The 25,740-nt window shown below is 37.7% G+C and overlaps 1 protein-coding gene across 2 annotated transcripts in view; it reads right to left on the reverse strand.

Annotated features, from left to right (window-relative positions):
• Positions 1 to 23,081, reverse strand: part of GLRA2 (glycine receptor alpha 2) — a 202,606-nt gene extending 179,525 nt beyond the window's left edge. For both annotated transcript variants that reach the window (XM_077145093.1, XM_077145092.1), the window contains exons 1-2: positions 23,014 to 23,081; positions 20,730 to 20,863 (exon numbers count right to left, since the gene is read on the reverse strand). In XM_077145093.1, coding sequence (XP_077001208.1) covers positions 20,730 to 20,863; positions 23,014 to 23,081 — 202 coding nt within the window. The remainder of the gene's footprint in view (positions 1 to 20,729; positions 20,864 to 23,013) is intronic.
• Positions 23,082 to 25,740: the final 2,659 nt, after the last annotated feature.

The raw sequence follows: 25,740 nt of genomic DNA on the forward strand, positions 1-25,740 counted from the left end.
GCTTCCTAAAAGTCTGGGTCCATACTGATGGCATAAATGGGGCAGGTATTGAAACAGAAAGGGCCTGGGTTTTTTTTTTTTTCAGCTTCTTGGTGACTGCATGCAAGAACAGCCCATGCAGGCAGCAGTGATCCCTAGTGGTAGATGACAGAGCACTGCTTTACCAAGAAAACAGAACTTATTCCAACTACCTTCACCTCCACTCGTACAACTTACTGTCAGAGTAAGGAAATGATGATTCTTCTCCAGTGCAAGGATAATCTCTGTATCTAGTCTTTGGAGATTGCTCCATTCTATCCCTTCCAGGATGCTGTTCCATCAACTATCCTCTACCACTTTTGTATTTTCAATCTCCCTTTCCCTTATTACACAAACACAATATTCTCATTTTAAATCAAAACAAAAACAAAACAGAACAACAACAAAAAAACCCCAAAATCCAAAAACCTGTTTCCTCAAACTCTGTAGGCTAATATTCAATCTCCCTCTGTCTCATTGACACTAATCTTTTAAATTAGAAGTCCATACACTCACTTTCTCCCCCTCTCTCAACTCCCATCATTCTACTATCAATACACTCTGGACTTTTGATCCACTATTCTCAGAAATTGTACTTGCTGGGGTGAAAAGTTCCCCATTGGCCAAACCTGTCACATCTTTTGGCTTTTTCTACTCGCCATCCCTGCTGCACTTGGCACAGTAGGTTTTCTCTTCCTCCAAACTTTCTTTTCCGTTGGTGTCAATGATTGTATCTTCTCGTGGTTCATCTCCAACTTGTCCGACCACTCTTTCTCAGTAGCCCTTGTTGAGTCCTTCTCTTCTTCCTATTGCATCAATGTTCATGTTCATGGAGATTCTGCCCTTCCTTCTCTTCTCTCTTCATTTTATACATTCTTACTGTATGAGCTTGTTTAAAACTGACATGATCCAGTGACTACCATTCCCAGGTCTCTAGCCCCAGCATCTCTTCTTTGCTCTAGATCAACATTTTCAACAGAAGATTAGACATTTCCATCTGGGTTTTCAACAGTCATCTCAAATGTAACATGTCCAAAGTTGAACTTATCTTCCTCTCCCAGAATCTTCTTCCTCTTGTATTCTTTAAATGAGTAAGTGAAATCATCATCAGCTCAATTGCTCAACTTGGACCCTTGATCTTTTGTACCCTCCATACTTCGACTGGTGCATTTTGACCTCAGATGTATCTTGTGAATCTGTTCCCTGCTTCCTAATGTCATTGTGACTGCCTAAGCCCAAACTTTATGATGGTGCCCTGGTATCCTCACTTTCTAGAATATCCTTTTAAAAGCATCCTGATTTATCTTCTTAGAAACCAAATATCATCGTGCCCTTTCTCTGCTTAAAAGCCCCAGTTGCTTCTCTATTACTTATGGTTATATCTTAATGCCTTAATAATCTTCTTCACACTCTGGTCCTACTAACTTTCATCTCTAGCCTCATCCTCTATGACTTCTCCTTTTTATTTCCTTTAGGTATATTCATCTTTTGTTATTTCCCAAGCTAGCCATGTTCTTTCCAGATGTGGTTAGTTCTCTACCTGAAATTCCCTTTTCCACTTATCAAACACTGATTTTCCAGGACCCAATTCAAGCATCACCTCCTTGTTGAAGCATAGATCTTGGGGGCCTTTGGCTTTATTTATTAAACATGGCAGACACTAGTAGTAGCATTACCTATTTGAGTAAAGCTGATGTCACCATTCAGCTCTGTACAGTATTGGGCATGGAAATCAGTTTTTGTTTGTTTGTTTGTTTGTTTTTTATATGGGCAGTCACTGGGAAATCAACTCAGGTCTCTGGCATGGCAGGCGAGAAGTCTGCCACTGAGCCACCGTTGCCTGCCCGGGAAAATAGTTTTTGTAAGTGGCATTTTGGTGCTGAGGTAGTGGTAGAGTAGAAGGTTGTGAGATAATAATGCTAGAGGTTAGAATGCTGGTTAGTTTGTAAATTTCCTTTTAATTATCCTCTACTTGGTGCCCAGCACAGTGTCATATACACAATAAATGCTCAATATATGTCTATTTGTGTATGAATCTATTCACGCAACATTAAACCTTATTAGGCTCCTTCAGAATCAGGAAGCATGCAAAAACCTGGAGCTTCGAAGCTCACCCTGGAATAGAAAGGGGAGCAGCTATGTTAAAAATACATTCAATAAAGTATTGCTGGTGGAGAATGTGTCCCCGTCATCATTTTATAATGACCTACATTTGTCTCCAGACTAGGCTTCATGTATCTGGAAGGGCAGTGTTGGCCTAAGTCCTGTATGGCTGCAAAATAACTTTTTACTTCCTCCTAAATAGAAAGAATGGTAAATCAAAATGCAGCTGCTTTCCATTGAAGAAAATTCAGTAAGAAGTCAAATCAGATGACACATATGAAAGTACTTTATGCATTTGAAATGACTCACAGATATTAGCAGGCATTAATTTATTGTTTTAGCTCAGTTGCTCTCATCCAACTTTAGCATCGATGCAGATTCTGTGATTAAAGGTCAGTATTATAAATTCATCTATTCACTAGATAAGTCTTTATTGGCAGCCTACCTACTGTGAGGTGTAGGAGGTACAATGGAGAAAGAAATAAACACAATTCCCAGCTTCCTTTGGTCTAAGAGGGAAAGAGTTAGAGAAGCAGCCAATCACAAGATGGTATTCCAACTGTAGCTTGAACAGTAGGGGAGGACGGACCTGGGACTTTAAGTGAGGCTTTCTAGAGGAAATGATATGGAAGCTGAGGTCTGCAGGATGAGGAGACAGTAGACTTGTGGGGCCATTGCCCAAATTCCTTGGCCCTCACTCACCAATTTTGTGCCATGCCCACCCCCTCATATCTGTGTGCTTTTGCTTTCAACAACCAACACCTGTGGTCTCTCTCAGAGGACTGTCCTTGGGTTACTAGAGCTCATTTTGCCCAAATGAGAACTGGAAGTACCTTGGGAATTTACATCCCCTTCCCCACCCACATAAGCCCTGAGGGCACTCCTTAATCAACAATGATAGGTGGAGAAGTACCAAAACCCAGCTTCCTTGCTTCCAGTTAGAACAATTCTGGAGTGTTGCTTACAATCCAGACTTCCCCAAAGGGATCAGACATAACCAGCCCTCTTGCTTTGGTTGAGATCACACCTCTGCTTGGCTTTCCCCCTTCCTTGCCTGATTTCCTCCCTGTTACAGATCTACCCTGGGAGCTTATCACTAATAAATCACTTGTATACAGGATCTGCTTCTGAAAAACCCAACCTTTAAAACAGATGTCGTCAAGAACCTTAACCATAAAGACCCTTGTAAGTCATGTGCAGGTGTTTGGAATTTTTATTAAAGTAATTAAAAGTCCCAGGAGAGTTTCAAGAGTCATGAGAGGCATAAAACATGGAGGATACTAATATTTTGAGCTCTGCACTCCCTTGGGTGTCAGCTCAGATGGCTTTTCCTGTGCATTCAGATAAAGATTTAGCCAATCAGACACCCCAGAGCAGCTGCACTATGGATGAGCTAAAAAAAGTACAGGAGTTTATTTTGATCTTAATTTTCCTTTAGGATCTATTTATTATCCACACTTACATTTCTCTGCCTTCTTTGCACCTGCCACATCACCCCTCAAGAAGTCAACAACTTTTTTCAAAGGTGTCATTCTGTGATTTAAATGGCATACTGCCTGATACACTGATGGACACCATTTTTTGCAATTGCTTAGCTTTATCACTGAAGCAAATAATGTATTTTGGTATTCATATGAAAAGTTGAACACTGAGGGGATACCTGCTCCCTAGAAATCCTACATATGCACAATTTATTTGGCCCATATTGTTAACACATGGCTCTGAAATCTTATGTAATTATTACATTCTTTCAATGTGCTGGGGGGAGGGTAGAGAGAGCCCCCTGGGTGAAGGACTCATTACCCAATCATGGAAGCCTCACAAGGCAATCCGCTTCCACTGAGCTCCATAAAGATACCTTCACCTAAGCAATTTTACTGTTCATTGTACAGTGGTGCCTCTTGCGTGAAGTCAATCTAAGGGGTGTTTGGGGAAGGCTTTTCACCGGGAAGCCCTAGACTTCAAAAGTAGGTGAGAATGAGAAAATGCATGTGCAGTTCTCCTATTTGCAGAGCCAGGCTGACAAGTAGAAATGTGGAATTGTCTCCTCTTGCTGAGGAAATGCTTTTTTTTCTTTAATGGTCTTTGGGATATTTGTCCCAAGTCACAAATTCATACTGTTTGATGAATTCTCCACATGTATAAACTTGGTTAGCATCAGGAAATCTGTGGATAGGAAGCCACCCACTGAGTTTTAAGTGGGAATATTTGCTCAGAAGACTTGAATAAAGGATATGCTTAAATGAGGCATATGTGCACAATAAACAAATGTGAGTACTGGAAATGTAGGTACTTGGGGTAAATAAAAAAGCGCGGACCCCAAACTCTGGGTAATTCCTCCTGTTTTTGGAGAGCTAGGGAAAATATGACTGGTAACATAGAATTAGTTTGGGAAGGATCAGGTCAAGTATGCCACTAGTCTCAGAGTGACTGATAACTGCAGAAAATGAAATGAGGCTATTCCAGGGAAAATAGCTACTGAATTTTATAGCAACCTTGTGGCCGGCAAACCATGACCTCAACTTTTAGAGAGAACAGAGTAGGATTTATCTATAAAAATTCCTCCTGAAAAAAATGGGAAATTTGCTACCAGGGCTGACTGAAAAATCCTATGCAGGGTAACTGAAAATGTGGAGCTAGCATTCGTTCATTCATTTCGTCATTTAAAAAATTCATTATTCCATTTATTCAGTCATTCAGCCATTGTTTCAATTCTTTAATACATTATCAATACATTATACATTCTTATAATACAGTAAGGATGTATGTCTTATTCACAGGGCATGGTACTGTGCAAATGTAACAGTTCCTTTCCAACAGGGATTTTCTCTTAATTTTTAATACTTCAGAAGGATTTTCTCTTAATTTTTAATACTTTGGGAGGATACCATATACTTCATTTTGAAAGCGAATCTCAGAATTCTGTAGAAAAAACCATCCACTGGTTCTTATTCCGCAACTTCTAGACTTAAGAGTTCAGCAAAACCATCTTCCCGTCCCCCAATATCTGATGCCACCATCTGCCCCTTGGAGATGGAGAAGCAGCTATGGAAACCAGAAGCAAATGATAAGAATGAATCTGTGTCGGGTGCCCAGGCTATACAAAATGAAATTTGAGGACAGAGTAAGCAAACTACAGGCATGCTGAGGAACTTTATAGCTGCTCTTCACTCATTTTCTCCTTAAGATCCAATATATCTAAAGTTGCCAACGCTCAATCACTGGGAAAAAAAACCTTAAAAATCTATATTCCATCGTCTATGGTTTGTACAGTGGAATACTACCAATGCTAATACCATCTGTCTGGACACCCTGAAGCAGTGTTTCAAGTAAAGCACTAGTTTGATGCAGAATGTATAAGAGCTCCATCACCAATGTGTCTTCGTCTGCTTTATGAAATAAATGAGATGCATCATGAGCCATTGAATAAGTCTAAGGTAGCTTTAATAATTCCCCACCCCTTATTTTGTTCTCTAAGACGGTGGTAAGAAACAGAAAAGAAAAAAGAAAAGTCATGCTTGCTTACTTGACAAACATTCTCAGAGAAAGCATGGCAGAAAAACTACTAATAAAGAAGTTTTAAAATATATATGTGTGGAAAACACCCTTTCCCCAAGACATGTAGTGATTTTCCAAAGACATTTCTCTTTCTGCATCTACCTCCACTGAAAACGATCAATTCTTAATAACTTTTCCTGGAAAGTCATAAATCTAAGTATATGAAGTATAATCGTTTAAGCAGGCCACTTGGAATAAATCTTAATAAAATGAAGAAGTTAATCTTAAATATGTGCGAGTTAAGATCAATATTGCATAATTTCAGTTTAAAAGGATTTTTTAGTGTGAATCTAAATTTTTTTTAAATTTCATTTTTAAGAAAGCAATGGGGAAAAGTCTCATCAAATAGCTCAACGGAAATGGCACAACTATGAGATATCCGTCTTGGAAAGCTGCCCCCAAAAAATGGTAATCCAAAAGGAATTTCTTCATATAGTCATGAAACTTTGACATATCCTGCTAAACAAATGTCTCTAATTCAAGGTTAAAAGTCACTTGTTTAAATATGTATTTGTCTCTTAGTGACAGAGAATCATAAAGACTAAAGCAGAAGGTGATTATCAGATTAAAGTATTTCTCTGTATTGACTAATGTCTTTTCTCTTCAATGTTTGTTTTTTCTAAATGCCACTGTTTATTTATTCATGTAAATAAAGTAGGAGACAAGTAGCCTGCAATAATATTCTCATTTGTAAAATAATTCTCTGGTGGCATTGACATGCTAATGTTGACTATGTATGGAAATGAAAGCCATATTTACTGAATGCAGGGAACTTCTCACTGTTATAAATATTAATTTTTTAGCAGGTCATGATACTTCATAGATTTTTAAGTTTCTCATCATCATCGTAGTCATCATCATCTATTTCCATGGCAAAACCTTTTTTTTAGATTCGTGGGTTTTCCTAAGACCACATTTCCCAAAGTGCATTTCATAAAACACCAGTTCCCCAGGATGTTAGTCACTACAAAGAATCTATATATGGGGTAATTCCTTGTGTAAAAAAGGTTTTTAAATATTTATTCTTTCGTTTATTTTTACTACAGATTTTCTTAGAACTTTTTAATATGCTAATGGACATTGGGACTCTCTCAGAGGATGTTTTGTAGAATTTCCCATATTTATTTTCCATTTTTGACTTTATGTCAGAGAACATTTCATAGTACTAGTGTTTTGAGGAACATCTTTTGCCAGATGCTGAACTAAAGGAAAATGGTAGCTCCTTTTCCCAGCTGTGTCCTTCCATACATGAATTTTGTCCCTCCCAAGCAAAAGCAAGACTAAAACAGTAAATCACTGATTTTTCAGTAATCCCTTCAAACATTTTCCAGGGTCTTCTCAGAGAACAATGATCATCTTTGAAATACTGGGAATTAAAATAAGATATGAACAACTGCAAAAAGAAATCTGGACAGAATTAATAATTTTTCGGCAGAGAGATCAATTTTCTAAAATGATTGAATGCTTCCAAGCTCTTCTGTGAGTGAATCAATAATTTACAAAAGGACATACCCAAAGATATTAACTTAGAATATCAGGATCAGGGACTATCAAAATTGGAAGGGACATTGATATCTTGTCAAAGTCTTTTATTTTAGAGCTGACAAGAGTGAATCCCAGAAAGGCTATGTGGCATGTTCAAGGTCATAGCTGGTAAAACTGGAGTTAAAGCCAGGCCTCATGAGTCCCAGTTTAGATTTTTTTTCTCTTGTGAGGATTTTCTCCCTTCAATTGATAAGGCAAATATGGTCACATAGTATCTTGGGAAAAAATACTATAAAGTATTATCCTTCAGATACAGAAGAAAAAGCTTTTTATTCAAGTCTTGTAGTTCTTAAACCTCATGGAATAATGAACTTGTATAAATGAAAATTTCCAGTGTCCCATCTTCCAGAGATTCTGGAGAGATAGTGCTGGAGAGGTGTGGGGGCCCAGGTATGTGCCTTTTTAATAGGACCCTCAGGTTACTCTGAACCATGTGTTCTGAAAAACATGTGTTTGAGAAACACTTCTGGTTGGTTGCTAGGTTTGTTTGTTTTTAAACTTTTTTATTGTATATTGTAACATATATACAAAGCAAAAAAAGAAAAAAGCAATAAGTTTCAGAGCACTGTTCAACAAGTAGTTACAGGACAGATCCAGAGTTTGTCATGGGCCGCCATATGATCCTCTCAGATTTTTCCTTCTAGCTGCTCCAGAATATAGGAGGCTAGAAGGAATAAATATTTTTTTCATCATCACCATTGACTTTTTTTTTCCTTTTTTGCAATAAATAACATATATTCAAAAAAAAAAGAATTTCAAAGCATAACACAACAATTAGTTGTAGAACAGATTTCAGAGTTTGGTGTGGGTTACAATTCCACAATTTTAGGTTTGTACTTCTCACTGCTCTAAGATACTGGAGACTAAAAGAAATATCAATTTAATGATTCAGCAACCATATTCATTTGTAACCCTACCTTCTCTGTGTAACTCCACCATCACCTTTGCTCTTTCTATCCCATTCATTAGGGGTATTTGGGCTATGGCCATTCTAACTTTTTCATGTTGGAAGGGGCTGTCAGTAATATGGGGTAAGGAGATGGAACTAGCTGATGTTCTGGAGAGGCTGGGCCTTCTAGGTTTCAGGATTTATCTGGTCCAGAGACCCATCTGGAGGTTATAGGTTTCTGTAAAATTACCCTAGTATATGGACCCTTTGTGGAATCTTATATATTGACCTAGGTGTTCTTTAGGATTGGCTGGAATGGTTTTGGTTGGCAGTTGGCAAGTTATGGTAGGTAGCAATTTCTACCTGAAGCTTGGTTAAGAGTGACCTCCAGAGTATCCTCTCAACTCTATTTGAACTCTCAGTCACAGATACTTTATTAGTTACACTTCTTTCCCCTTTTTGGTCAGGATGGAATTGTTGATCCCAAGGTTCCAGGGCCAGACTAATCCCTGGGAGTCATCTCCCATGTCACCAGGTAGACTTTCACCCCTGGATGTCATGTCCCACATAGAGGGGAGGGCAATGATTTCACTTGCAGAGTTGGGCTTAGAGAAAGTGAGGCCACATCTGAGCAACAAAAGAGGTCCTCCAGAAATAACTCTTAGGCATGCCTATAGGTAGGCTAAGCTTCTCCGCTATCTACATAAGCTTCACAAGAGTAAGCCTCAAGATCAAGGGCTTGGCCTATTGATTTGGGTGTCCCTAGTGTTTGGCACAGTATCAGGGGATTCCCTGATGGTAAATTTGATAGTTCTGTATTTTTTCTCTCATCCCTCAAGGGACTTTGCCAATAGCTTTTGATTATCTGCTTACTATATTCTAGGATGTATCCAGGCATTACATTAAACTGTATAGGATTAAGGGCCTTATTCTTATTCTGGGCTCCCTGTGTTTCAATTGTTTAAATGATCTATCCAGGCAGGTTGAGTTGGATTATGTGCTACTGAAAATTTAGGTTCCGGACAAAATAAGCCTTTCTTCCTTTGGTCTCAAGAATAGGTGTGGTTCTAAAATACAGACACTGTCTTCCTTAACCCTGTGTTCTGAATTACCTTAATCCCTACCTAATTGGTTTCGTTCTTATCTCTAAATACCAGGTTATAGTATATAAAGCAACCTCTCAAGTCCAGAAATAGTAATTACCACTCCAGAGTAAATATGTCTGCTAATACAGTTTACAATCTAGGCCCCTGTTTTCTTATAAGCATTCTCTAAAGAAAACTATACAATAATTGTTCTTTTCTTTCTGGCTTATTTAGCCTCACCCAATGTCCCACAGATTCATTCACATCATTGCATGCTTCATGACTTTATTCCTTTCTGTAGCCGCATAATATTCAATCATATGTAGACACCATCGTTCGCTAATCTACTTCTCAGTCAGCATCCTTCAGCCACCTGCATTCGTTAGGCATCATGTGTAATGCCCAAAGTCCACAATCCATCAACACTCTCAAATTTAGACAAATTCATTGTTCCCAAGAGACTGATAACCAAGAAACACACCCTCACCAAGTAGGAAATCTAAACCTCCCCTTAACGCTTGTGCCTACCCCCATTATTTACCCCTGCTGTTGCTGTGGTAGTGCTGATGTTTTCCTGTTAAACATAGCCCATGGTTGCTAATTAGTTTTTGAATTAAATCCTAAATCCTTTGATTTGGCATTAAACATACAGAGCTCAAGGAGTAAAAACAGAGTTAATTCAAACGGAAAAAGCTAGAATATAAGAATACCATTATACGCATTATATAGTATATTTATAAATAATCCTGAATCAGATAATCTAAATTGAGTTGTTAAAGCGTGGATCACCAAATGTGTAGATCATTCACTTTGCAGAGACCTCGAGGTTCAGAGCTAAATAAAAAGATCGTTGGTTTCTAAATACTTTCTAAATGGTTTATTTTTTGGCAAGGAATGCTTTTATTAAGAGAAACCCTGATAAAAGAAACCTTAAAAAAAAAAAAAAGAAGTCTTGACTGCCTTGTTGGACATGAGTGGTTCTTAGAAGTCAGAATTTTGAAGTATTTAAATGTAAATAAATCAGAAGATGACAGACTGTATTTTCTTCTATGTACACTTAGATTTTAAAAGTGAATGAAAAATTGTGCGGTAAAGTGGTTCTGAGGTTTTCCTAGTGTAGCAGAATTATCACAATAAGTAGCCATATTTCTGCCATGGTAATCAAATCAATCAAAGGGTGGATTTAAGCAAGTGTTCTTGGGACTTGCCATTTCCTCGAAACATATACTACTCTGCTCTTGGTCTTCATGCTCTTCTAACCCTCCACCTAATCTTTCTTCTTCTTACCCTCCTTCTCCCAGACGACAAGAATGTGTCTCAGAAAAGCTGCCCCAAAGGGACTTGGCAGTAGGTCTTGCACTCAAATCTATGCCCACAACACATCTCAGCATGGGGAGGCTGGAAGGTGGCATAGCAATATTAGCAAACATATTAAATCAGACATAAAGGAAATGATATTAATTGCTCAATATATTCTGCAGGAAGATATTCTCTCTCTCACTCACTCACTCACACTCACACTTAGCAGTCCAATAGTTGAACTACGGTGTCACATTGTCTTTCTCTCTCTTATCTGCCTCCAGGGGTAGTGTAAATCCACTAGGATAGTGTATCAAAATGATAGCTTTTCTCACTTGCCCCAAACTAATAAAGGAAAGCTTGTTCAGCTTGCAGTCAGTTTTGGAGATACCTACTCAACCACCTGAAGGTTGAGGGGTGACTTTGCTCATATATTGAGATTTGTGCACTTTCTGTTGGTCTTCCAGAGCACTCTCTTCCCTTTTCCATTCTTCCTGGTGCCTTTGGAGGCTGAACTTCAGGGTTTGTGTCAGTGGGCTCCCTTAACCCCTGACTTCTAGATGGATTTAGCTAATGAGAGGATTCCACAGATGAATGCAAGGTAGGAGGAGTGAAGTCAGGATATTTATCTCCTGGGTTCTTCCTTACTAGGAAAGCACAGATTGACCACATCACTCCACAGATCCTATTAGGTAGCCCCTCTACATGGTCATGTTCTCTAGGTCCTGGTAATTACTGCCTCACCTTGTCTCCTTAGATCTACTGTTGATAGTTCCAGAATAATGCACTCTCCCTTTAGAAGTTGGCTTTCCTAAACCCTACTCACACCCAGTTGGAGTGTACCATCTCTTTCCTGCAAAGATCTTGGATTGCTGCAGAATTCAACTTCTATAGTTTATTCTTGTTTTACTTAAGTTAGATAGTTGTAATGAGAACAGACATTTGCAAGCTTAAATTTTTGATTACCAGTGTGTATACTGAGCACCTAATATGGTACCTGGCACATAGTAACTGCTCACTAATTATTTATTAAGGAAATGAACAAATGAACTACGTGTTTAGGCTCAAATGTAAAGATTTTAAACATTTACAGTTAATTTTTTGTGTACCCATATATGGAATTCCTTGCCACAAACCCAGTTCATTGCTTTGACAACACGTGGACAAAGATGGCTTTTTTCTGCAACAAAACATGATCCTCCCCTCACTCAGAAAACAGACAAAAGTAGAAAACAAGGACTATCCAGACATATACTTGATTTGACTCTTGGGTGAGTGTGTTCATGTAACAGAGCTGCCCTTTGATATATTCCTGCTTAGAAGGGAGAGAGTGAATACATAAGCTAGGACGTGATTGATGGGGGTGGGGTGGGTGGGGTCCAAGCTTCTCTTTCTTGTAGACCCAGTTGGTTTGCTACTCAGACTAAACTCCAATAGGTACCCTAGTGACTTTGTTCTTAAATGTCCTGCACAGTTAGGAATCCCACTTAGAGATTTTGCTTTTCATTTATACTCTTCCTTTAGTGGCTAAAGGTGTCTGACAGTTACATATGCCCAGAATAGCTTTTTAGGAAGGAGGTCAGTACGCAAACACTGGATGCCATGGTCAGGACCTCCAAGGAGAGAGCCCAGAACACTTCCAAAGACCTTTTTGTTATAAGGCCTGATCAGTTATGTTTCCATTTTTAAGACAGTATTCCAGATACCAAACACCAAAAAATTTTCAACATCACCAAGACAAGCCAATGACTGTTTTTCCTCATTCTAAAAGTGACCACCCCAACTGGACACATTATAATATCCAGGCATTAGGTACCGAGATACCCTGATAATTATGCCATTATCCTTTTTAAAAATTGACATCTCAGATTATAAACAAAATGGACTGAAACACCCCTCAGGATGGGGAGGCACACCAAGCTTGATAGAACTCGGGATAAAATCTTAAACTTTGCAATAATGAAAATTAAGGATATAATGTCACCAGAATCCACTAAGGAGCAATGCAATACTTTCTCAAAGACTAAACTATGGACTTCCATTTCAAGTACTCTTAACTTGCCATGTTATAGAGTCCAAATGCTCTTTTTAAAATACTTATTCTAAAATAAGAAATCAATTCAGCACTTTTGTGCACTGACCTCTGCAACCGCAGTACCTGGACAAGAAAATACATCAGAAATGACAGTCATATTATCTTCAGTTTAATTCAGGTCCCTTCTTTCTAGGACCAGGTGAAGTTGACTCTTTAGCTTTATTCATATAAAAATAAGTACAAGAAGATAATTGGGGAAGGGATTTGCATGTATACAGATAACTTCTTTTCCAAATGGCTCCCTCTTTGTCAGAATATGACATAGCATTTTCAGGTTGGAAAATTTCCCATTGAATAAACGTAAAAGCATCTGAGACACATGGCATCCACATTCTGGTTATTTTATTATAACTCTAAGATGCCAGACTTTCTCTGACTTATTTCTTTCCACTTAAAGAGAAATAAACAACTTATGAAGACCCAATCATTATGCTGGATAAGCGTGGGCAATATACAGTAAGTGTTGGCTGTCAAAAAGAATAGAAGGAATAGTTATAATAATACAAATTTTTGTAATAATCCTCATGGTTAAAAACAAATCATTCACACACACGATCTCATTTGACTCTCAGAACAGCCCACATGGGGAGGTGGTAAAGGCAGAGACATGGAGAGGTGAAGGAACCTTCTCTCAAAAGTAGCCGTGTCAGTATATGAACCTGGTCTTCTGGATCCAAGTCCAGGGCTCTTTCCACTATACTACCCTGTGGCCGCAGACTGGAAGGCATACTGATGAATTTATTGGAATATGCTTTGCCAGAGAGCATTAGAATGCTTTAGATGTTCCCTTCTTGATATCATTTCTGAACCCTGGCAAGCACCTTGTGGGCCCTAGTAAGAGCCTATTATAAACACATGTGTTGGTTGTTGTCCCTACAACTCACAAAAAGCCAGAATAAATTGTAGCGCAGCCAGTGGATTTGGGATGTTTCAAAATCTTCATCAACAGCATCCCTGAATAAAACTGTCATATATAAATTTCCCTTTGTTACTCCCAGCCTTTCCTCTCCATAATCCTGGAATTTACTTTTATCTCTTATTTTCTTTTTCTGAATTGTTTAATGCCATCATGTTCTCCCTCAACTCCCGACTAGAACCAAATACTCTCATTCACACTATGGAGTAAAGGACTGATTATGCTTAATGTGTTTTCTATCCAAAGGATTTATGGTTTTAATATGAGACAAACACTTTAACACAAGGACAAGAAGCAACAGGTTCCGTGAATTTAACCATTATAGCAGCAAGCTGGGCTGGGGAAGTATTTTGTGGTGGCAGGGAATGTCAAGCAGACTTTTTGGGTACTCTTGAAATCAGGCCACATATGTGGCTGCACTTACACTAAAGGTGACACTGAATCTAATCTGCTATCATGGACCATGCTCCCCAAGAGGGGACATGGACTCTACCTCTTCATAAGTAACCCGTAAGTAATAGATAATTCCCATTTTGAACAGGAAATACATGTACATGATAAAAATTCAAAAGGCAGGTAGAGAAAAGTAATTCTCTTTACTGCCCCGTCCCTATGCCATCCAGTCCCTCTACCCAGAGGTAACCAAAGTTTCCAGTCTCCTTTGTATCTTTCAGGTGAAATGGTTTTCCTCTTTCAGGTGCCTGATGGTTTCTTCTATTTTCTGCACTCAAGTCTAATGCTTCCGATGCTTGAAGTCATGCCCTTCTTTCTCAGGATTCATATAATATCTGATGTCCATTTCCATTGGCGTGATTAGAGAAATGGCCACACTGGCTACATTACACTAAGTGAGAGAAACACCCTTTCCATGTGTCTCTGCTGGACATTTGTGCTCAAGCCACTTCCTACAGAAGTTCATAAGCGCTCAAGCCACCCCCTACAGGAGACGAATTTGAGCTTCACTTGGCTGTGGGTGAGAGTGTACAGGGGGCAAGACCCGAAGACCTCTGGTTTCTTGAATGTGGAACTATCTCTACTTATATCTGAAACACCTCTTTAGCTGTTAACTTCTTGGGAATTGCAGGAAGCCATATTGCATGCAAATGTTTTAGTGTCATACTTTCAACCTTAGGTCTCCAGACATGAAAAGAGAAAAAAAGATAATGACATGCACAAAGAAGCAGAATGAATAATTATCTCCTGGAATTATCTGGAATAGATCCTATCCCCCAAAGAATGTCTTGATAAAATGTAGTTATTCATATTGGAATGAAACTCAGGATGTAACTCTAAGTTAATTTTATTTTCAAAGAAAATGTCATTAAAATAGATGAAGGCTTTGTTTCAAACAGAGAGAAACAGAACTAATGCATTTTGCCCAGGTTTGAGCATTTCATTTTGCTTCTTTAAAAGCTTAATGTTTAAAGTGACATTTTCAAGATACAATAATACTGACAATGGAATATCTGATAGAATGAAGGAACAATACCATGATAAATCAACTAACTGAAAACTCAACAAATCACTCAAGTGGGGAAAGAGGCTCCTCTGTTGACATAGAATCAACATTTACCATGGTTTCAGAACCAGATAATTATGAATGGACATAGCTTGTGTTTTTATCTGAACTGAGGATTTCGAAAATTTATATTTTGACAAGACCTGACCCAGGTCTCTATGGCTCTTATACATGGAACGCAATTGGCAACTCTGACTCATGACTTTGTTTATACACTGGTGCTTCAGCACATCAGAAAATCTATTTTTTCCTATAGTTTCTAAGAATGGATCTCAATTACAGATCCTAAGTCTGAATCATTTCTGTATATATGCCCATTATGGCATCGTTCTGAGACCATTGGGGTAGAAAATAGACATGCAATTTAATGCCTTGAAAGTATGCTGGAAAATTCCTTCCAAAGAGAAAAATTATGTATATGCATTTATTTTCCCATGCCAATGCATGACAGCATGCTAACGTTTAATAAGAAGGCTTCTAGAAAATCATCCCCTTTATCTCAATGACCCACATTTGGCTCTTGATTTTTATTCTTATGACCAAATCTGGTTCTTCTGCCTTCTTTCTTACAATAATCACCATTATTTTCATCATCATCATCATCGTCTGCTTTTTTTTTTGGGGGGGGGAGCATTTACAGGAATTCTGTAATTAACTGTTCTAGATGTAGTTACATTTTCTAATCACCCCTTTGAATTCTGCATGCTATATAAAATTCCTCATCAGTATGTTGGTAAACATCTGCTATGCGTATCATGGTGTTTTTCCCAGCTTCCTTGCTTTTACAAAAGTTCCCTATTATCTCTGTTTCTTTCTCTTCAGCTCAGCTGAGATTGTCTTTGCTTGCCACTGTTACCGCTATTTGGTCCCTCAAGTTTCCCAACCACAACTTTTTTAGTTAATTGGAGGCACTAATGTTTATCACTGATCGGCACTTTCCTCTCTTTTCCTGGTTGTGCTGGTTTGAAAGGATGTATGACTCTAGAAAAGCCATGTTTTAATGTAAATCCCATTTCATAAAGGCAGAATAATCCCTATTCAATACTATATGTTTGAAACTGTAATCAGATCATATCCCTGGAGATGTGATTTAATCAAGAGTGGTTGTTAAACTGGATTAGGTGACGACATGTCTCCACCCATTTGGGTGGGTCTTGATAAGTTACTGGAGTCCTATAAAAGAGCAAACATTTTGGAGAATGAAGGAGACTCAGAGAGAGCAGAGCAGAATGACATAGCCACAAGAAGCAGAGTTCAACCAGCCAGCAACCTTTGGAGATGAAGAAGGAAAATACTCCTGGGGAGTTTCGTGAAACAGGAAGCCAGGAGAGAAAGCTAGCAGATGATGCCGTGTTCGCCATGCGCCCTTCCAGATGATAGAGGAACCCTGACCATGTTCACCATGTGCCTTTCCAGATGAGAGAGAAACTCAGACTGTGTTTGCCATGTGCCCTTCCACTTGAGAGAGAAACCGTGAACTTCATCGGCCTTCTTGAACCAAGGTATCTTTCCCTGGACGGATGCCTTTGATTGGACATTTCTATAGACTTGTTTTGATTGGGACATTTTCTCAGCCTTAGAACTGTAAACTAGCAACTTATTACACTCCCCTTTTTAAAAGCCATTCTGTTTCTGATATATTGCATTCTGGCAGCTAGAAAACTAGAACACTGGTCTTATATTTCCTCATTCTAGAGTAAAGGATGACTTTTTCCGCTATAACACCATTTCCAGTAATCCTCATGCCATCTTTTATAGCTCAAGAGAGGACTAAAACTCAAATTTATATCTGCTTCCTCATAAGCAGAATCTCACTCCGAGGTGTTCTACACTCTCTCCAATAGCAGCCTGATGGAGATGGGGGCACACTCCATGCTTGTATTACTAATTGCAGAGCATCCTTTGTGAGTCCCCAAATCTTTATCTTTTCTTTTCACTTTCTGACAAGTTTAGTTTGGGTTCTCTTTAAGCAAGAAATTGTATGTGGTTGGAACAACATTTTATGCTTATTCCCAATAAGTGTTGATTTTTATTACTGATCAAAATACTATTGTTTGGGGAAACATTTATGAAAGGGATTTATGTTGGTTCCGTTAAAAAATTTGCTTTGCTTATCAACTTGAAAAAGTAATGGATGCTATTTTTTCAAAAAGAATGATAACATTAAAGTTTAGAAGGTAAGTACTTCTAAGATTGCCACTCACTCACCATGCTGAATCAAAAAAAAATTAGCCAAAATCATCCCCAAATGTTTAATAAAGCAACAAACAATAAGATAGATTTGTATCTATAGCCAGAGAGAGAAAGAGAAAGAGAGAAACAGAGAAGAATGGGTCTTGTATGGGAGAGCAGGATAATGCCATATAAATAATATAGTACCATAGTTTACTGAGTCAGGTATGACAGGTTTCTAAAAATCCAGAATATAATATTTAATCTTAATGGGCTATCATTTTTTAAAAGTGTTCATTCTACTTTAAAAAATGAGTATTAATCTCAATTGGAAACCAATATAATTTTGTCCATTGACGCATCCCCAAAAGGCTCCATACTTTTATAAGTATAATAAAAATCCTATGAAAAATAATGTTCTGGTTTTGTTACACTGAAGGTTCTGGTCCATGTGATTCGTAAAATTTTAAATTGATAATAAATAAATGTAGGCTCTTGAAGAAAACACATAACTTTGGAAAAGATTAGGACATTCTGGAAGGAGGGGGCCTTACAGGGGGTGATCTCTTGTTCCCCTTCCATTCCCACCTCTGCATAAAGAGACCATTATATAATCAGAGAGTGTTTTCACTCTATGAATTCCACTCTCTGTTCTTCCTCCCAAGAAGAACTGTAGCATACTTTCCCTCTGAATCATGCCTTAGACTGATTAGAGGCTTCTAATGGTTTCTTCCTTCACCAGGGCAAAAAAAGAGAGTCTCTACGGGAAGAAAAACTGGAGATTCGCCATTATCCTCTAGGCAGATTTGGTACCTTCCCAAAGTCTGAATGGCAGCAAGAAAAGTTAGCGTCAAGGTAAAAACCAGGAGCCTGGTGATCTCACTAAAGCATATATATGGGGTTTTCCTCAGCTGGATTAGTCTCCCTGATGGGGTTAAAAAACAGCAGAGTTGATAAGAACTAAATAACTTAGCATGATTAAATATACTAGAATGGAATCTTGGTTCTTCTCTGCCTTTAAATTGGATATTCTATGGTTCCTGAACTCTAGACTCAATAACAGCCCTACTGCTAAGCACAATGGAGATACAGAAATGGTTCCTGGGAAACATGAAGACATTTGCCTTATATTATGACTAAATCTAAGCAGCAATGCTCATCAAAGGATACGGGAATAAAAATGTTAGCAAGAAAGCCCATTCAGCCTATGATTCAATTCAACAAACATTATTGAGCACTGAACCAAGTGTTGGAAATAGTTATATAATAAAGCACCTCTCTGCCCTCTCAGATGGGGTGTGGGGGTAGGTTGATAAAACATAAATATGCAAAAGTACCATATTAGATATATGAAGTTCTATGGGAGCACCAAGGAGGGATAATTTTAGTCTAAAATGAAGAGAAATGTTTTATGTTCAGGAAAAGCCAAGTTCCCCAGAGCAAAGATAACTGTGTAAGATGTCAGGTCATTGATCTGTTATCAATGATCTAGGTAAATAAAGTTTATGAAAGAGTAGGAATAATCATTTAAGTGGAGAGCTAAAAAGAGAGGGAGGCAAAATTCAATCCACTAATGTTAGAGTCTTAAGCAATAGCCACCAATTTCCATTTTATGAGTCATTAAAACATCCTAAACTCAGATCTTTAAGTAGTGGTTAAATCTCAGAACCACGGCCATGCTTTGTCAAATCTGACATTCTCCTCATACTTTTATCCTTTAGACCCATGAGCAATTTCATTTCCAAAGGGTGACATCCCCAGAAGAATAAGAAAAACTTGGCTGTAAAAATGATGGCTCATTCTATGTGATCACTTAAAAGTAGCAATGGCAACATGGGTGTTTGTTTTTTATTACCCTTCGCACTTTTCTGCCCTTCTGAAAAATTCCTTCCAGAAAAAATTGATTGATAGCCTCTATTAACAAGGTGCTCATAAACTCAAAAAAAATTTCCATCTCTGGAAATACAAATCCTACTCATCTTTCAGGTCATGGTTGAAATAGCTTAACAGTGCATTATCTCTTGGTTTGTTGGGATCCTGTGGCATTGTATCTACTTCCTAATGGTACTTAACTATGTCTATCTAAGTATTCACATAGCATCTACTCTCCTCACCTTACTTTTTGATGGTATCCTTCAAACCTGTTTAATCTCTCAGTTTTCCAAAGTTCCTAGCATAGTCAGTGTTTTGCAAAAAGTCCAGACTCAAACTTTTTGAATAACTGACTAGTGAATAAATGTATGAATGAGCAGTCCCACGGAAAGCTGATTCTCACCTTGTTACTTACAGGATTGTATTTCAAATATTGACATTCAAAGCATTGAGCATAAAATTAACATGAAATGAGATGAAGATGAAGATTTTTTTCAGGAAAATCGAGCTCTTAACTTAGTACTCTATAAATCAAAAACACTTGTTAAAATTCTGACTTATTTCTTTATGAATTGTGCCCGTAGCTGGGTATATTCAGAGGTGTACCATTTAAAGAATAAATAAATTTAGAATTTAGTTTTCATGCTTATATTTGCCAATAATAAAAATTAATCAAACTTCAAGGAAAGCAATGCAGTTAAATTGAGAATAAGCAAAACCAAGGCAATGCAGGAATTACTACATAGTATCTAGAATATTACAGATTTCTCTTTTTATAAAATATTACAAACCCTTGATAGTGCATTGTTAAATTTAATTAGAAGATAAAAGGTAATTTTCATTTAAAATATGTTTAAAAATTAAAACATCATAAAATAATCCAATCATTAATAATTGGTTCCTATTACAATTTTTTCTACTGAACAACCTTCGGAATCAAAATAAACCAAATAGATAAAAAATACTTTCCATAGACTATTAATTTATCTTTGTAATGGTAAATAAAGAAAAACACCACACTCTGGTTTGCTTCTAATTGAACAAGGAAAGTATCTACCATGTTTGTCAATATACTTTATAGTGCTATGATCTTCTTTGCTAATGATTTCAATAAATAATTAGAACATTTAAACAAGAGGAAATGAAAAAAGTTCTGCTGTTTCAAATTAGAGCCTCTTTTTACCAAACTTAAAAATGAGGGAGGCCTGAAAGTAAGTAAAATGGCATGTTTTATGTTGAGATTTAAACTTCACTTAGGATGTAGTTATTTAAAGCCAAAATTAGAGATTTGGAGGTAGCCATTGAATTTTGAGTGAGTCCTGGTAGACATACTTGCAAGTCAAGTCCACTGTTTGCCCTTGTATTCATTCCCAGCCCCCAAGCCACTTAAGAAAAAAACTAGGGACTGTGGCTGTAACTGCTGGCGCTAGTTTTCTTTGTGGAATAGAACACATCAAGGAAAGTTTTCAAACGTGTCAAGCAACAAGTAAGATTTAACCTATTTAAATCTGACTAGTCCAAAAGAATGTCAAAACGAAATGAATACTCTACTTGTCATTTCCATTTTATAGTAAAAAGCCCTGAAAACGTTTTTCAGAGTAAACTGTTCAAACATCTAGATTTCCAAAAGACCTAACATCAGTTTAAGTGGAACCTACCTTTAAAATTTGGTCTGATTCTTGCATCGTATCCTGATGTCCGTCCCATTAATTTGTCCAAGAAGTCTGAAGGAGACAGGGTCTGCGAAGGTTGTTTTCCAGACCTGGAGTCATGGTCCTTGCAGAGGGCCGTCCTACACACATCATTAACTCTTTTAGTAACAAGTCCATTCTCGTCGTCCTGAGAATTAATGCTCACAGAATATTTAACATCTAATTTTGGTAAATATATCTGATGTTGGTAAAAAGAAAAATAGGACAATCTAAACTCTTTGTTCAGCTTTTGAACTTACACATGGTCTAATGTAAACTTTAAGTGATGAGAAGTTTAAATCGTGAGTCATGTTTCCTCAGTTTCTAAACTTCAGCCATAAGATGTTTAAGGTGATACAATGTGTACAATTTTAGGTTGTAGAGTTTACGAATATATTATTAAAACTATTTCTTTCTGGAGTCTTCAGGGAAGTGATATAAAAATATATGTGGTTGTCTTAAAATCATTTTCCCATGATTTTAAAAAATTGTTCCAGCCCTAAATAAAAGACCTCTACTTTTGATAAGAAATATGTAACAAAATGGACAGAACAAAACAAACACTGTAATTATTCCATTGCTTATTTTCTCACCTGCTAGAATCAGTTCCAGCTATCACTTGTTAATAATTTCCAATGTGGTGTCTAAAAGACCATCTTTACTTAGAAATTTAACTTTATTCTAAAATAGGTCAACAATGAGCATGTCTGTTGCTTCTATGATTTTATCATTTGTTCTTTACATATGAACATTCAAACTGCCAGCTCTCTAATAAATATTCATGAAAAAGCATTTCTAAATCATTTTGTGCTTTGCATGATCAAAAAACACTGAAAGTTGATGGAAAATGTCTCAGATTCTTATTTTCCGATTAAAAATAACAAAGGGCTTATAAAATGAACATGTTTGGTTTGTAGCAAAATAAATTGTTTCACAGTACATAGTGGTTGATTGAATCCTGATTTCTTCCCTAGAATATACATTTTACAAGCTTTGTTTTCAGTAGTTTGTTTAATCTTGTAAATTCTATCACAAAGAAAATACCACATTCTTGCTAGTTTTTAAAATAAGTGACATTAAATAATAAGTGTAAAGATGTTATAAACACTTGATAGGAGTTAGAAATCGATACTATTATCCAGAAATACTCACATTCCATATGCAGATTCATCTGATTGGTCAAGTATTATTTGATTATGATAGTGGCAGTGGTGGTGGTGGTGGTGATGATGATGATGATGATGGTGATTATGATTCTAATAAAACCCAGCCTACAATTTTTCTTAATCATGGTAGGTGGTGTGAAGCTAAAAGAAAAATAGTGGGTTTTCCCAGTACTCATAGCATTATTGCTATATGTTCCATTTCTCTTGGTTCTGTGAAAAAAACACCATAACATTTGGTGAAAATTAAATGAAGAGTCCCACACTTTGTTGTATGAGCATCTCCTGTCTGTATCCTGTCTTAGAACATCTGTCATTAATTTGTCTATTTCACTTGTAGTAATCTGATGTGTTGAGCTATCAATTGATTTGATCATTTTTAAATTATGTAGAAAATGCAGGCATGCAAATAATGAATTCTCACTCGTTTTAATTATGCATACTCCATTTCTCAGTCATACACACAAAGATATCATATTAATTAAATTTTGGTAGGCAATAAATTTCCAAATATACTGAAAAGTTTAATGCAGTTGTAAAAAAGATTTAATTTTTTTTGATGTTTCAAGAAAATTCCTGGATCATATTCCTCATAGTACGCTTCCAGCTACTGAAATATCTCCCCAAGTTGGCTGAGAATCAGGTTTCTAAAAATATTTTATATAAAATGAACAAACTCCTGGAAAATTACTTCAAGCACTCCCACCACACACAAAACATTACAGCCAGTAATCCCTGTAAATTACTTCCAGAAGAATTTGAAAGAAAAAAAATCACCCTTATATAGAAATGTAAAGAGCATGCAACTCATCAGACTATCTTAATATCACATTGGCTGTGAAAATGTGTGTTGAAAATGCACAGAGTGAGGATATGCATCATAAAACTTGCTTTTGTGAAAATTTACCACCCTCCCACCACAATTAAGTTTTTTTTTAAATGAACAAAGGAAATCTACCTCTCCTCTATAAAATTAAAATAATGTGGTCCAAAGCATAGAAAAAAAAATGGATAACAATTGCACGACACGCTTTCTTTCAAACAGTTTTCATGTGGAAAATATCAACATGCGAAGTCGTTTCACCTACCTGAAGTGGTTTGTCTCTAAGAAAAATGCAAACAAGGCTGTCAAAATGTTCACTAGCTGCCGGTTCATTCCTGTTCCTGTGATGCTTGTGGAAAAGATCCCAGAAATAATTCCAGACAGAAGCTAGGACAAAGTATCTATCTATTGTCCAGATTCAAAATCTGGCAGGAATCTAATTTCCTTGAAAATCAAAAAGAGGTTTGGGTTTGTACAGTTTGCCAAGAAAAAACAAAAAGTGCCAGTCCTGGGCATCATGGTCAGGTCAGACTGAGACTCGGGACCATCAGTTAACCCAGGAAAGACAAAGCCTCAGAACTGATGAATCCCCCAGATGCTTTTCCTGAATAATAAAAATATTGCCACCTTAATCGCTTCACCATGCAAAGGGGGCTGGCAATAATGCCGTGCTGGAAGTCGAGGTGCTGTGGCTTTTGTTTTATGTCCTTTCTGTTTGGCAAAGCCCTTTCCTCTAGAAAATGTTCTCTTTTTAAAAGAAGTTGTAAATGAGGCAGAAGAAAGGACTCTGCGCTCTGGAGTGGGTGGAGGGGAGAAGGGAAAATTGCTGAGATCCTGTGCTGGAATGAGGGTTAGAGAAAGAGACGGAGACGTGATCTTACCCAGCCTATAAATTTCAGCACTCGGACAGCTCTAGCTCTGAAGTGCGCATGTTTCCTTTTTCAGTCGGCTGGGGCGGGGGTCGGGGAGAGGCATGCGGAGGGGACGTGCCTGTTGTTTAGTCCAAGGCAAAGAGTGACTTGCCCCTCAGAGAAGGTGTGCTGAAGGGGGTGCGATGACGACAAAGAGAAAGCAGAGGTCGGGGGGACGGAGAGGGCGAGGCAGGCTGGGGTTTGAGCTCCTGGAAATGTGAGTCTGTCGGTGGGAGGGTGGGACGGGAGTTTGAAGCAGATAGAGAAGGAAATATGGTCTAAGCATGGGAGACGGAAATCGGGGGCATTTAGAATAGAGAACTGGGTCCGGAATGCTGAAATTTTAATAGGGGGGCAGGTAGTCCACTCATTGTCGGTGGAAGCCGGAGGCAAAAGAGTCGTCTTGTACTGAAGAAGAGGGAACATTTCCTTGGCATAGAGAAGCCCGTGTGCAGTAAAAGGTTCATGAGGACCGCTAATTTAATTTATAAGTGCTTTATGCCTTCCTCATTTCCTGAGCGTTTTTGTTTGATTTTAGCTGCCTGTTCCCGAAGGATCGCTCTACTTCTCTACTAGGGAAAGCCCCTTCCACTGAGCTTTCTTCAGGGGCTCAAAATCCTTGGACAGCCTCTTCAAGGCAGATTTCTAGAGAAGGAAGAAAGACAAGGGGCCAGCAGGGGGCAGTAGCAATCTTTTTTTGCCCTGGTTAAAGGTTAGAACAGGAATCCATGTTAGAAATGGAGCAAGGAAGGGTGAGACTGGGTGTTGAGTTTCATCTACCCATTCCAGCTGTTAATCACCAGGAAGGGTCATGTAATAAATTGTCGATGTTCACATCTGAAATTGGTGATAGAGACTGAACATAGTGAAAGTTTATAAATCCAGTATGAAAGCATAACCGGCAACCCTGCTGTTTCAAATCAAATTTACAAATCTTCTTCTTAGTTTCTTTTAATAAGAGGAAAGGTAGAGAGTTCAATGCAAGCAATTAGCAGCTATTGGTAAGGAGAAATTAAAAATGCATGTCCTACCATGAGCTGGGTGAGTAGACTAGTTTTTTGTAAGTGGAATATACCTTGTTATTCACTTTGGCAGATCTTAATTCTAAAACTGAAAAATACGATTCATTTTTAGTCCATAAATGACTAACCTGCCCTTGGATCAGCTTAAATATCATAGCAGAGTAAGGAAGAATTCTATGTTCTTAAAAAAGTAGATTCTGAGAAAGAAATTGCAAGTTCTTTTCACCTTTTAATGTAAATGTAAATGACCTGAGGTGGTTGGAAAGCTGATTCTTATCCAGTAGATCTGGGGTGGGGCCCGAGATTCTGCATTTCTAACAAGTTCCAAGCTGAGGTTGAGGCTGCTGGTCCCGGATCACACTTTGAGTGGCAAAGGTCTATACGCTCTTATTAGAACTCTATTCTACTAAGACATTTATTTCAAATAGTGATGAGTGTAGGAACCTCTCTTTAGATTAAATACAACAGCACCCAAACATTCTGCTTACATACAGAATCAGTTCTTTGGATGTGTTTATTTACCTCTCCAAGCCTAGAACAAGGGATTCAATTTAAAAGAAAACAATATGGTATAGTTTGAGACATCTCTAGATTGCAGCTTTGACTCTGTTCACTTCCAAATTCATTTACATGGAAGCTCTAGACCTGATTTTATCCCCCACAGTCCTGACCCAAAAATAAAATCAATTCCTGGAATTATATTTCTTTAATTGGTGCTATATGGAAAAAACATACATGCCTTTCTGTGTTCAAGCTTCTTTCCAAGAGTAAACATATATGTAGAAATAGAAAAAAATGAGTTGTCCCAAACTTGTTTATGAGGTTGTAATGATGCTGAAAGTAATAGTCTTTTTCAACAACAGTCATGTTATCAACCAGGAGTAGGGTGAGTAGGGAAACCTATGACAAAAGGAGAACCTGGACAGCAGCATGAAATCACAGGATTTTATTATTTTCAAGCTGGAGGGCATTTAGAAAGGATCTAGTCTTGCCTCATTTTACTTCTCAGCTCTCTTCAATTTGGATTCAAGCCCTGTAGATCCACAGAAACAGCTCTCC

This window comes from Tamandua tetradactyla, chromosome X (assembly GCF_023851605.1).
Source record: "Tamandua tetradactyla isolate mTamTet1 chromosome X, mTamTet1.pri, whole genome shotgun sequence".
NCBI lineage: Eukaryota > Metazoa > Chordata > Mammalia > Pilosa > Myrmecophagidae > Tamandua > Tamandua tetradactyla.